The sequence below is a fragment of the Fusarium tjaetaba genome, assembly GCF_013396195.1.
Source record: "Fusarium tjaetaba strain NRRL 66243 chromosome Unknown NRRL66243_c0000179, whole genome shotgun sequence".
NCBI classification, from domain to species: domain Eukaryota; kingdom Fungi; phylum Ascomycota; class Sordariomycetes; order Hypocreales; family Nectriaceae; genus Fusarium; species Fusarium tjaetaba.
In genome coordinates this window covers 69393-81922 of record NW_023501375.1, presented here as the reverse complement: position 1 = coordinate 81922, position 12530 = coordinate 69393, and the positions used below count along the sequence as shown (strand labels likewise).

General features: G+C 49.7%; 6 protein-coding genes across 6 annotated transcripts; 4 read left to right on the top strand and 2 right to left on the bottom strand.

Annotated features, from left to right (window-relative positions):
- Positions 1-379: 379 nt before the first annotated feature.
- Positions 380-1857, top strand: FTJAE_8359 (ent-kaurene oxidase; the record flags this gene model as incomplete). The annotated part of the gene is made up of 4 exons (XM_037355166.1): positions 380-382; positions 431-812; positions 867-1084; positions 1132-1857. The coding sequence occupies 4 exons, from the start codon at positions 380-382 to the stop codon at positions 1855-1857; spliced, it is 1329 nt and encodes a 442-aa protein (XP_037204575.1).
- Positions 1858-2456: 599 nt separating this feature from the next.
- On the bottom strand, positions 2457-2750 carry FTJAE_8358 (uncharacterized protein; the record flags this gene model as incomplete). The annotated part of the gene is made up of 1 exon (XM_037355165.1): positions 2457-2750. The coding sequence occupies one exon, from the start codon at positions 2748-2750 to the stop codon at positions 2457-2459; it is 294 nt and encodes a 97-aa protein (XP_037204574.1).
- A 1061-nt stretch (positions 2751-3811) lies between these two features.
- Positions 3812-4882, top strand: FTJAE_8357 (kinase-like domain protein; the record flags this gene model as incomplete). The annotated part of the gene is made up of 3 exons (XM_037355164.1): positions 3812-3836; positions 3895-4350; positions 4464-4882. The coding sequence occupies 3 exons, from the start codon at positions 3812-3814 to the stop codon at positions 4880-4882; spliced, it is 900 nt and encodes a 299-aa protein (XP_037204573.1).
- A 2197-nt stretch (positions 4883-7079) lies between these two features.
- On the bottom strand, positions 7080-7697 carry FTJAE_8356 (uncharacterized protein; the record flags this gene model as incomplete). Its single annotated transcript, XM_037355163.1, has 2 exons — positions 7080-7321; positions 7379-7697. The coding sequence occupies 2 exons, from the start codon at positions 7695-7697 to the stop codon at positions 7080-7082; spliced, it is 561 nt and encodes a 186-aa protein (XP_037204572.1).
- Positions 7698-8497: 800 nt separating this feature from the next.
- FTJAE_8355 (uncharacterized protein) lies at positions 8498-10360 on the top strand (the record flags this gene model as incomplete). The annotated part of the gene is made up of 2 exons (XM_037355162.1): positions 8498-8561; positions 8613-10360. The coding sequence occupies 2 exons, from the start codon at positions 8498-8500 to the stop codon at positions 10358-10360; spliced, it is 1812 nt and encodes a 603-aa protein (XP_037204571.1).
- Positions 10361-11519: 1159 nt separating this feature from the next.
- On the top strand, positions 11520-12207 carry FTJAE_8354 (uncharacterized protein; the record flags this gene model as incomplete). Its single annotated transcript, XM_037355161.1, has 3 exons — positions 11520-11720; positions 11769-11900; positions 11956-12207. 3 exons carry the CDS (start codon positions 11520-11522, stop codon positions 12205-12207), a joined length of 585 nt encoding a protein of 194 aa, XP_037204570.1.
- Between the last annotated feature and the right edge of the window lie 323 nt (positions 12208-12530).

Genomic DNA, 12530 nt, shown 5'->3' with positions numbered 1-12530 from the left:
CTCTCAATTGGTTGTAAATGCTAGCGCTTACTCTTGTTTCAGCATATCTTCATACCTTATAATGCTTTCTTCCCTCCGGGGAATCATTATTTCCTTTACATGGACTTTTTGTTATGAGCCCAGAGCCTGTTTATTGCCTGATTGCTTTGCCCCGTGAACATTGTGCGGACATCTGAGCTGCGTTATGGCTACGTTTTTACTCTTCGCGTTCGTCTTGCTTGTCATAGGGTGGATCGGTTGGCAAGGAAATACGAAAAACAGCAGCTTTTACGATAGCTTACCTTGCGTCGGGGTTCGGAAGGATGAGTGGTTTGCATGGATCAGAGCAAAACTGCGCAGTTTTTCAAAAACAGAAGAGTGGATGAAGGAGGGGTATGAAATGGTAAGTACCTCATCCATAGAGACGTTGTCCAACTAACCTCTGCCCAAGTACTCACGACACAACCAACCCTTCATCATCCCCTCATTCCGGAAAGGCAAGGTCCTCATTCTTCCTCCTGCCCAACTCAAGGCCATCTATAACAAACGCGAAGATGAGCTGCTGGCCCACGATCCAGCCTCAGAAGCGTTATCCTTTGAATGGACAATCTGCGATCGAGAAGTCTATCCGGGCAGTTACACCGTCGATGTGATTCGCAAGTGGATTACCAAGAGATTCGACGAGTTTTCATCCGAATTGCAAGAGGAACTGTGCCTTGCAGTGGATGAGCAATTCGGCATGAGTCAAGAGTGGAGAGAGGTGAAGCTCTGGCCAGCGGTGCAGAGGATATTCACGCGGGGCCTGAACAGAGTTCTTGTGGGCTTTCCATTATGTGAGTTACCCCTACCGTCGGAAGACCGGCTACTGACAAAATTTAATGAACAAGGCAGAGATGAATCGTTCCTCGAGACTATGCGCCGGTTTGCCATCGATATGCCGTTCCAGGGTTTGTTCATCACGCTGTTTCCAAAAGTCCTCAAGCCCATCCTTGCTCCGTTGATATCATGGAATGCAAGACGGGACACCGAAGCAGGCATCAAATACTGTACTCCGATTATACAAGATTATCTCAAAGCTAATCAGAACTCTACAAGGGAGAAGCCGGTAAGTGGGTTGCTTTCAACTTTAGACTTCTGCTGAAAGTAATGCAGGTCAATATCCTCCAATGGATCATAGAAGCCAGCGCCGCGACTGGCGATCCCTCGCAACTCGACGCCCACCGTATAGGCCATCGTATGATGATTCTCAACTTCAACCTCGTTCAAGGCGGATCGATCCCCTTCAGTACTGTTCTCAGCGACATCTGCAACGGCAAACACGCAGCCTCGACCTTCTCTCAACTCCGCGATGAGGCGACATCAGTCCTGGCTTCTACCAAGATCTGGGATCGCGCCGCAATATCCAAGCTCGTTCTTGCCGACTCAGTAATTCGCGAGTCAATGCGCTGGTCTGACTTTGGTCTCTTTGCCCTCCCGCGGCGCGTCAACTCTCCCGGTATAACTCTCGACAATGGTATTTACGTTCCGCCCGGTGTTCATATCGAAGTCCCAATGCATGGTATACATATGGATGAAGGTTTTTACGCAGATGCAGCCACTTTCAAACCGTTTCGGTTCGCGGATGGGACTTCGCCGTCTCGTTCTGCCGTGACCCTTGACGAGAGCTTTCTTGGATTTGGTTATGGGAAGAACGCATGCCCAGGGCGGTTCTTTGGCTCGCATGTCATGAAGGTTGTTCTGGCGTATCTTGTTATGAATTATGATGTAGACTTTGGGGATGAGGAACCTCCGATGCAGACCATGTGGGAATATAGAATCCCAAGGGAGAGCACTGCCATCAAGACTCGCAGGAGGATACAGGCGCGCAACCCCACTTGAGCTTTGGAAGGGTCAGATGGGGGAATGAACCACAAGTCCTTGCCACCTGGTCGTCGCTCTGGTGTATCTTTGGCTGTCATCAGATTGCTAGTTGGAGTAAAGCGTGGGAATGAGGTAAATTGTTATAGCCACAGGTTCCATCATGGCGGTTACTTAGGTTACGTTGATAGTATTATCTATCCTGTAGACTCATAGACTCTCTATACCTCCAACTCTTGTGTCAGATACTAGATATAAAGATGCCTATCTGTTTTGTTTTGTCTGACAGCGGGCTTTAAAGAGTTTGGGAAAGGCATCATCCCCCCCCTTTAGCATGTGTGTTGCCTCTATCTGCGAATACGCACCTTACACGCAAGACCTTACGCCGATAACATACTGCAAGCTACCGGACACTGTGATGGGACGAGACTGGACAGCAGATCGTGCGTCCGCTTACCCTGCCTCAAGGTTACTCCGCCTAACCATCCTCGCTATTTACCGCCAGCTCAGCCCAAAAGGCAACTACTCGGCCTCCTCCCCGGACTGAGTCTTGTCGACGGGGATCCCCACTGTGTCTGATAGGCCCCGAGTACATCCTTCATCAATGGCGCCTCTTTGCCCTAACACATCTCAGTAGTTGTGCTTTCTCCCCGCTTGTCTGCGGTGAGGAAATGGTGCATTCCATCAACCTTGATGGCGAGTCGGGTTTGATGTTCGCGGTCGCTCGTTTGAGGGTAGGCGATGTAGGTTTGGAATTTTTTCGCCTTGGTGCTACTGCCCCGTCCTTCTCCGTGAGCGTAATGCCAGTTGACAGTACAACTACAGTTGTCGACATGCTGTCGCTTGGCCTTGTCCAAGTAGCTGATAAGGTTTATCTTGGCCTTATTGGTTATGGAGACGATGTTACTGCTCATGTTGATAGTCGGTAGAGTCTGTGCCAAGGCCGAGGAAAGTTTATCAACGGTGAATAGAGGACTGGTTGATCGTGTTGATCGTGTTTTGATGGCTTTGTGCTGGAGTTTTTCGACATCGCCATTTTATATGGCGAATCATTTAGAGAATAAGAGTATCATCTACCATGTTAGCAAAGAGGTTCTGGTCCTGAAAAATACACCATCAATAACGAATCAAACTCGCTCAGTGGGCGAGCGTTTGCCAGCAGGCGGCACCTGGTCCACAGCATGACACATGGAGAAGCCACAAAGGGCCCTGTAATGATGGCTAGAGATAAGTGAATGCGCTTTGTAGACTCATAGACCGACTGACGAATGCGTCAAAGTGAGCCTTCATGTGGTTGTAGGTAAAGCGGGACGAGTGTAGTGGTGAAGTTTGGTGTGTTGCCCAGGAGCATGTGTTGAAGTTGAGGAGTAGGAATGGAAGCAGGCTAGGTGGGTCAAAGTCACTGTTAGGCCGATGTATTTGACAGGAAGTTCTGAATCTTAGATAAATCAGCATGCCTGAGCGAAAGTTTATAGGTTCTATGTGTCAGGGATCAAACGCAGGCGTTATCTGTGTCACAATTAGTTTGCGTTCTTGCTGGGTCTGGCAAGGTTACATGTTCGCGTATAGGTGTTCCCTGCTCCAGGCAGAGGACCAGACTCACGTGGCCAGTGTGCAGCAAGCGTAGTACATGTTCAACAGGACAACAGGGTTATTTCTTATGTGACGGGGCTCGGTTTGAACTGCTGTCGCTTCTTCAAGGCGGGAACATGAGACTGTGTGACCTGAGGGGGGAGAGAGCGGAGCCCCTGAACGACAGTCACTGGAGCGGAGAGGATTTGCGCACCTGCGTCAGAACAGCGGCTTCAGCACTGGGACTGCCCGCCACGGTCAAGTGCCTCAGAAGGTACGGGAATCTCGCAGGAAGCCCTGACGTAGCAAGAGCAAGCGTCCGACTCACGCCTCAACACAGAACAGCACAACACAACTGCTCCAAAACCCAAACAGATCAACACCATCTGCCTTTCTCTCCGTCATGAACGGCCCTGCCGAAGGTTCTCGTGCGTTTCTCTCATCGTATTTTTCTCCTCTTTGCTCCAGATTGCTAACCAGCAATAGCCAGATATCACGTTGGTGACGTCCTGGAGTTGCACATCCTCCAATCCAACGCCGATCTCCTTCCCCAGTCCGAAACGATCTCGGTCAGGATCAGTCAGCTCATCACCAGCACCATGTCTATCGTGGTACGCGTCAATTTCGACACTGGGTGCGCCATCCTGAAGCTCTACGACCGTCGGTTTGGTGCTCAATTCCGCGAGTGCCATGGCGAGAACATCCCATATTGTGATAAAGCCAAGGCAGCCTATCACGCTTTTCTGCAACGAGGCGCTATGGAGCCTTTCCTTCAAGAGCTGGACATTGAGCGGTCGACACCCGGTGTTATCCCTCGCACTGCCAGCGATATCCGAGATGAGCCTGATGGAGTTGCCTGGTTCGAAGCTGCGCTTTGGAGAAATGCTGACAAGGCTTTCAAGACCGAGACCGAAGCGTACACACGTATGCAGGACCTGAAAGGTGTGTGCTTATCCCAAAGCTTTACGCTACTGCACGCGTCGTGACCGCCAAGGAAAACACACAGGAGGATGAATATCTTGACATTCATGGCATCTTACTCAAACCCATCGCAGGATGCTCTCTGAGTGATCTTATTACCGCACCCTGGGCCCCTACGACCGAAGAAGAATGGTTCTCCATCGTACAGAGTGCAGTCGATTCAACACACGAGATCAATAAAAGAGGCATAGTTCTCGACGACAGCGCCCCCCACAACGTGGTTGCAGACCGAATTACGCACCCGGTTTTCATCGTTGACTGCTCTGAGCGCTTCTTCAGAGACACAATGTTCGATCGTTGGGCAAAGAAGGCGGAGGGCTGGAATGCTGAGGCCGAGTACTGCGAGGTGGTAACAGCGAATGATAACCCTGGGGCGATTGGGCTCCCTACAGTGCGACGGATCCGCAAGAAGTTTGGATGGGATCTGGATATCGCCTATCCTGAATCGGATGATCTGCTCTTGGAGAGCAAGTGCCAGACCCCGGACCAATAAGGATGCCATCTGGCTGGCTCTCTCGAAGTTCGTGACACTGAGGCATGATCCACGCAGCGATACATGGCCCCTGTTACTTGGAAGCTCGAATTTCGATACCGACAAAGAGAAACTGTTCGACTAAATGACATGAGAACGTTAAATTGGCCGTTGTTCATGGTGGTGATGAAGATGGATGTCCGTCTAGTACAACATGGCTCTGAGCGAAGAGGGTAAGACTCGGTAGCTTCCTTACGAGTTGCAGATATTTATTCCCAATTCTGTCGTACTCTTGTTCTAACTTCTCGGCTAGACAATCGTTCAGGGAGCGGTATGGGAGACCCCGACGAGAGAGCAGACCCAAATGTGTGATACAGAACGAGCCTCAGCGAACGAAAAAGATGTTGTTAAGAGTATTCTTTCAAATTCGAAGCTCCCACCATTGTTTGCTCTTGTTTCGACAAACTCTCTCAAGACATCCCGACTCTGAAAGGCTGATAAAGTGCCGCTCTTTCAAGTCCCCTCCACTCCCTTCACTGGCCCATCTTCGAGGCGCTCCCTTCTATCTTTTTTCCGTCCGCGCTGTCTCATTTTCAAGACTACAGGAAGGGGCACTCGCTGAATCTGAAACCCTTCCTGCAAGAAATCCCCCTATTGTTCCTGCTGAACATGTCCACAACCCAATTCAGCCTGTTCATCCGCCCAGAACAGGGAACTCACGAGAACACGCACCTTACCAAACCCAGCACAAACTCAAGCTGCTCTTGACCCATTCCCATGCTCTCCTTCAGCGAATTCGAAACCACAAGGTGTGCTCTTGCCTCTTATTCTTCAATCCCGCGAGTATAAACCCCCCCCCCCTCGGATCCGTTCAGCTCAGACTTTTCAAGCGTCACGTACTGGCCACCCACCCATCAGTCAATCCTTTGGGTTCACTGAGTGCGTGCGTTTGCCTCCAGATATCGTGAATCAATGCACTCCCTGCGAGCTACTCTGCCGTCGTGTTCTGGCTTCGGTGCCCCTTGTTCACAATCGCCCATCTCCCGAGCGAGTTTGATACTGGATTGACGGAATGACTTCAAGGACCAGCAACTCTTTGCTAACACTTTGTTTGACATCTGCAGCTCTCCTATCATCTATTACGCAAAATGTCCATCTCGAACCCCCCTGGCGTAACCTATCATAATGCTCGTTAAGCCCCTTACCACAGTCCGAACCTACCCACGTCTTCACAAAACACCTACGAATCGTCAACATGATGACCAAGATACCCGCAATAAGCAAACGCTTCGAGTGCGCATCAACCGCTGTCAATGGGCCTTGGCCTGCGAGTTGGACGAAGGTGAAGAGCGCTTCAGTACCTTCATGAGCAACAAATTTCCACGCTACACCGACAACCAAAGACCGAGCGATCGCGAGCATCCAATATGGAACATCGAACATTGAATCTATCCCTCCCCCAAGACCTTTAAAGGCTTTCCCACGAACCAAGACAAGAGTGACATCACTACCGAGATGTGATGCCTGGGGGCCTACCAAACACAGTGGGGTGAGCAGGAAGACAGATCCACCCTATCTTGAAAGAGCGAGGGAAAACGAGACGAGCAACCTCTCGTACCTGNNAGAGGGGAAGCCATCATCATCAACGCCGCCACCACAACCATCAACACCAGTGCCAATACCTATACAACGACCCTCAACTGTCACAGCATCTACTGAACGGAGTAGGGAAGAATCTGTATCAAGACAGCCTTTACGGCAGACGCGCGAGGATCCCTCGACCTATCCTTCCATCTCATCTACTCTTGAAGAACAGCGGGGTTCATAGTGGTCGTTGACCTCCACGAAACTGCACACTCCGGCGTGAAGGCGTACTTGGCACACCCGCGTGGAGATAGGCCGGGACTGTCTTGACACTAGCTGTAGAAGAGCGGGGTCATATTGAAGCAAGGTAAGAGATCTTGCGAAGTCTCCTCCTCCTACGGTACCTGACAACTCACAGTATATCATCAATTCGAAGCTTTGAACGCAAGTTTATATTGGCGGATAGGGGCTGTGATAAGGTTGAAGGCCCTTGTGGTATGGTGGAAGACAGAAATGGAATGATGGCTATATTTATGTTTAGTGCCCAACGCTGGAGCCAGAGACGACGTAGAGAACTGGCTGAGAGCTTATTCCGGCCGAGCCGCAGAGAGAATCTAGTAGAGAATCTAGAAATCTACAGAATACACAACAACATCCAAGTGACCCAAGTAACCGCCATGATGGAACCCGTGACCTTCCCAGCCCCGTTACCAACTGTTTCAGTCGCTGTAGCTGCGGCGGCCGTTGTCGTAGCTATGGGAGTTATTGTTGCAGCCGGTTTGGTAGCCTGAACCTCAATGCCCGAGACTACACTCGTTGCTGCGCGGACATAAGAGGTTGACGAGAAGGAGCATTGCGACATGATCTTATCGATATCTGTTTCACGAAATGTTAGCTAGAAGATCAATGTCAAACCACAGTTGGATCTCTCACCTTCTGTGTCCTTGCTGTTCTGTGCCATGCAGCTCGCGCACAGTCCCATCATGCCCTCGACGTCGAAACTCCTATTTGTGCAAATACAAGCCGCTTCGATGGGCTCGTCGTCATCTTCATGATCAAGGATGACAAGGTCTCGTCTTCTGTCGCTGTGCTTCTCGGGGCCCTTTGGATCAATGTCGCATGCGTTGGTCAGGTTGACGATGGGTTGGCAGATGGTCTTGCAGGCGGTGGGTACATCATCTGCGCTGAGCTCTTCAGCGAATGCAGTAGGGAGGAGGGCAACTAGGGTCGCGAGAAAGATTGCTGAACGCATTGTGGAGGGAGAATGTCGAGTCGGCTGATAGGTCGCTGAGGATGATGCTGAAGGTCTGATTTGGAAGGATGCAGATTGATCTGGGCAAAAGAGGCCTTATTTATGCCAAAGATTAGATCTATCTATAGAAGTCAAAGATCAGCAAGAGTCCAAGAAGTTTGTAGATATCGGCAAAGATCAGCCTTTTTGGTGGTGTTTCAGTCGTTTCACAAGTTGAGACAAGCACTATGTCCAAAAATAATTGAAGCGCGATGGCATAGGCCACTGAGCTTATCAAGATCGTTGAAAAAATTATTTTTAAAGGTTATGAGATGCTTTCCAGCAGTTCCTAGTGTTTCAGTAAGACGTTTCGGCGTATCTTGATTTGAAAAGGCTGTTGAAGAGCCGATGTTATTTTTAGGCGTCTGCTGTGCTACAAACAGCAACTCGTCACACGATCTCCCAAAACGGACTGGACGAAACATGCAGGGTCATGTTCCCATGTTTCCAAACAAAGATTGAGTCTCGGAACATTGCATTAGTCTAAGGATTTGGGATTTATTTAGAATTCAAGTTCATGCTTAAATCGAGGACAATTCCTAACGGTAAAAATAGAAGCACGAATGCAGTCTCGTGAGACGGTTGAAAACCAATTGGGATTCATTGGTCAGAATGATTGATCCTCCGACTTACGCGGCTTCCCCGCAGTCCGAGTAACCACGCATCAGCTAACAAGACCATCTGACCTCGAAACACCAAGAGAAACAATTCTCCTCTTGTTTCTATTCTCGCCATCTCGCAGACTGTTGCACGTCGATAACATGAAACTCTGGACGGTGCTCCAGGCACTGCTAATCGCTGGAGTCTCTGGGGAATCCTTGACTAGTGCGTCAAATCCCTGTACCAAGACCGTTTGACCGCTAACAATAGCAACAGATTCGACCTCGAGCGGAGACGATGACCCGACCGTACTGAAGAACCGTGGAGGATGGGTTAACCCGGAGGACTTGGCGCCGATGCCGCAGTGTATCGCGCAACAAGACCAGTCCGCCTGGCTGGATGCCATGACAAAGTGCACTCGCCATCGTTGCACCTCGTACTTTATCTTTTGCACGCACTACCAGTGGCTTACTGAACTGAGCTGTCTCAGCACTGAGTTCTCGGCCAGCATTGTCAAGCGCTACAGCAAGTACTGCAGCAGATCTATCCTCGCCAAGGCGCAACTTCATGACTGGATCCAGACGACAACCGGTAGAAACTGGCTTGTCGACGTTGGAGACACCAACAGCTTGCAAGGCCTTTCACCCAAAAGTCTGACCGATGGATACGCATCCATAGATATCGCCAACAAAGCGCCATCATGCCTGAGAGACTCGCCTTCCGCCAGAACCAAAGAGACGTTCGACCATGTCATCAGCTCATGCAGCTTCACAGCCACGGCACAGCATACGGGAAATGCAGCTCGTCCATGGGAATACAACAGCCGACGAAACTCCATGACAGCTCTCAGCTTCGACACCGCAAGCTACGACCTGACTAGCAGCCACATTCCTGCGGGAGAGTATTTCGACAAAGCCTGTTTTTGCAACACCTTTTCCATGTCCCAGCACGAAGAACCATGCTCGACATCGAGCCCAACGGATCTGGAGATACAGCGGCGATGGATGAACGAAACATGCGGATATACGTGGCATGAGCCGACACACCTCCAGCCCCGTGACATGATCCCATGGCGATGGAGGATCTATCCCAGATCCCCGGATGGCGATGCGCAGTGCCCTTCAAATGAATGGAAACTGATAAGTATCGGCTTAATCAACTTGGTAACCTTCTTTGCTGTACTACACGCCAACAACTCACGGCAGAGTAATGTCACCAGTCCTCGTCCGCTTTTCTATCATCCCGCACGGTGGATCCTGGGAGGAGTTCTTCTCGGTTGCATCCATCTGCTCGCCAACTTAGCCAACGCAACTCTCGTCCAGTTCACCCCTGGCTACGAAGATATTCCTGCCGTACAGCTCGCGTTGCTCTGGTGCTCACTCCCTCGCCTCAGTTGGCTTCCCATTTCGTCCCATGGCACCAAGAACCCCGAATTTCAGGACATGACCTCCTCAATGTCTGCAATGTTTGCTGAAGCGATTCTTCAAGCGTTTTCATTCTACTACATGTGTTTGACGGTGAACTATGGCCGGATTCACGACTCTTACTTCGGGGCTTTGACAAGGGCAACAAGGTCACCATTTGCCCCGCTTATGTTCGGCGGTGCACTCGCTTGGCTGTTCGTCGTGGCGATGATGGCTGTACCTGTCATACGGACGATACGAACTCGCGACAAGCGTAATGAGAAAGAAGATGGTGAGTCAGACAAGGGTACAAAGGAGTGGTCGAGGCCAAAGGAGGAGGAGGAGTGTCTGTTACCAAGGTCACAAACGGGATCTGAAAGTCACAACTACGGTACCCTTCCAAACGAAGTGGAGTCTCTTGCCCCATCTATGAGACGTCATTCACGACTTCACATGACCCTCGCAATGGGAGTGCCTATTCTCTGGCTTGCGCAATGGCTGTTCTGGATCGGATTTATTGGCCTGAGCTCCCATGATTTCTGCCTCCCATCGCTAGAGACTCTGACGGGTGTTTGGTTAGCCTCATCTTTAGCAAGCGTTGTTATTAGGTCTTATCTTTAGATCTGAAGATAGCAAGTATAGCTGATAGGCTCATCAGCAAAGGCAGTAATTAATCAAGACATGTGAGGTACCAAGAACAATGCCCAAATATATTATCTAAATAGTGGTATAGCTAAGCTCACACATAACCTGGAGCCGATGTGCTGTCGCAACTTCCTACAAGAATTAATAGTGAGGGCTGATGGCTCGCTGAGACGGAGTGGCGATCAAACTCGTATCCGCAACACTGAACAGGAAGCAATTCGCGATCTCGCCATACCACGACCAATAAGCGCATGTGTTTAAGCGCTTGGGTAATCATGCATAGAGTACAAAAGGAAAATGACTGATGACCAAACGCCCACTCCTATTCGCAGAGGCATTCGACTGCATGGATGCCCAATGTAAAAACTAACATCGTCCTTGGGCTCTCGATGAAAAGTGCCATTACTCGCGTTACTTACCATCTCAGCCTCAACATAATCCGTTCCTTGTGAGATACAGTCCGGATGATATAACAAAACACAACCTAGGCATCAGGGTCTCTTCCAGCATGAGCAAAGGCTCTGGCTTTCAGTAAAGTTGGTCTTTGACTGAATCATACCTCACACAGGTCCAGTATGACCACGCCCTAGGCGCAGTTCCCACAAATGGGAAATAGTACAAACCGCGGGCCTGATCGAGGCGAAGGGTCTAACGGGGATGAGCTAATGAAACAACTCCTCAGCTTGATCAAGATACTTCGGCTTACTTTCTATTCACGATGATACAGGTCTACGTGTAGCAAGTGACAGGCTTTTCAAAACACAGAGCAGTGAGTCAAGTGGTAATCTCGAAGGCCAAATACCGTGGAGAGAGCACGGAATCCATCTTGCTGGAATCTGTTGTGGCGTCTCGATTTCCCAGTATCAAATTTGTGCTTTTATAGGCTCTTGGGAACAAAACTGGATATCGACAATCAGAGAGATCGACAAGATGGTACTCCTCAAGGAACGTCGGAGCCTTGGTTACGATATACTGAAACACAACTGATAAATAAAGCTTGAAATTCTTGACGACCAAAGCCGACTGAGGAGACTGGTCCTTGACAATGATGACGATGCCGCTTCTTTGTACTTTAAAGCACTTCAATGCTTGAATTTCTTTTCGGACGCAGTCCGGTCGGCACAGCTGTGTCTCGATGACCTCGCCTCTCATAGCCGAGAGAAACTTTTCGGCGATCAATGGCTCAGCTATGGATACAAACGAAGACAAGGAGGATTCCAAAACTATCCTAGATCATAATTGGAAAATGGTCAGCCAGCGACAGCGGGACGCGTCAACAAGAGTTCTCCAGATGCTGGAGAGAACAACAAACGAAGTGACGAGTCTCCAAAGTGGTGTGAGTAGTACAGTAGCTCCCATCAGCATGATCACTTACAATGAGTAGCTTTTCAACGTTCAGTCCATTACGGCAGCGCAGAATTCTTTGAAAGAAGCTCAAAAGGGTCTCGAGCTGAACAGGTACCTGCTGGTCTTCACGATCGTGACTATCGTATTTCTTCCCCCAACATTCGCCGCAGTAAGTGATTTACTCATCTATGGAATGGATAACTTGGTTGATAAATGAGTTATAGACATTTTTCGGAATGGATGCTTTCAGCTTCGACACAGACCAAGCTACGCGAAGGCTTTTCTGGACTGTTTTTGCGGTTCTGAGCGGAGTGACCTATGCATTGGCATTCCTCGGACTTTTTGGGTTCCATCTTGTGCCTACTAAGAGGAATCAGTTGATGAGTCGAATGAATTCAAAGTGGGACGAAGTCGTGTTGAAGCTCAAAGAGAGACGAGGAAACAGGAATCCAGCAAGAAGTAGCGAACAAGCATAGTTCACAACTTCAGAACCATTTCCCCTTGGCTTTCTGCGCCGGTTGCAGTTTGCGGGCGAAGGCTACGTCAATGGACTTTGTCCCCTCTAGATCGTCCCCAGCGCTTCTCCTGTCTACATCCTCATTGTGATCAATCGAAACGACTGTGCTGGCCAGTCGGTGTTCATCTCCGTGCGTTGCCCTAGTGGTCACAAATATGTTCCTCAGTTCGGCTCCAACAGTGCCATGACTGGCATAACTGCGGCTTCTTCCCTGTTGCCCTGCCTTTGTATTCATTTCGTATCGTGCTGCTTTGACAAGAAAGTTAAGCTTAAGTTAAGCTT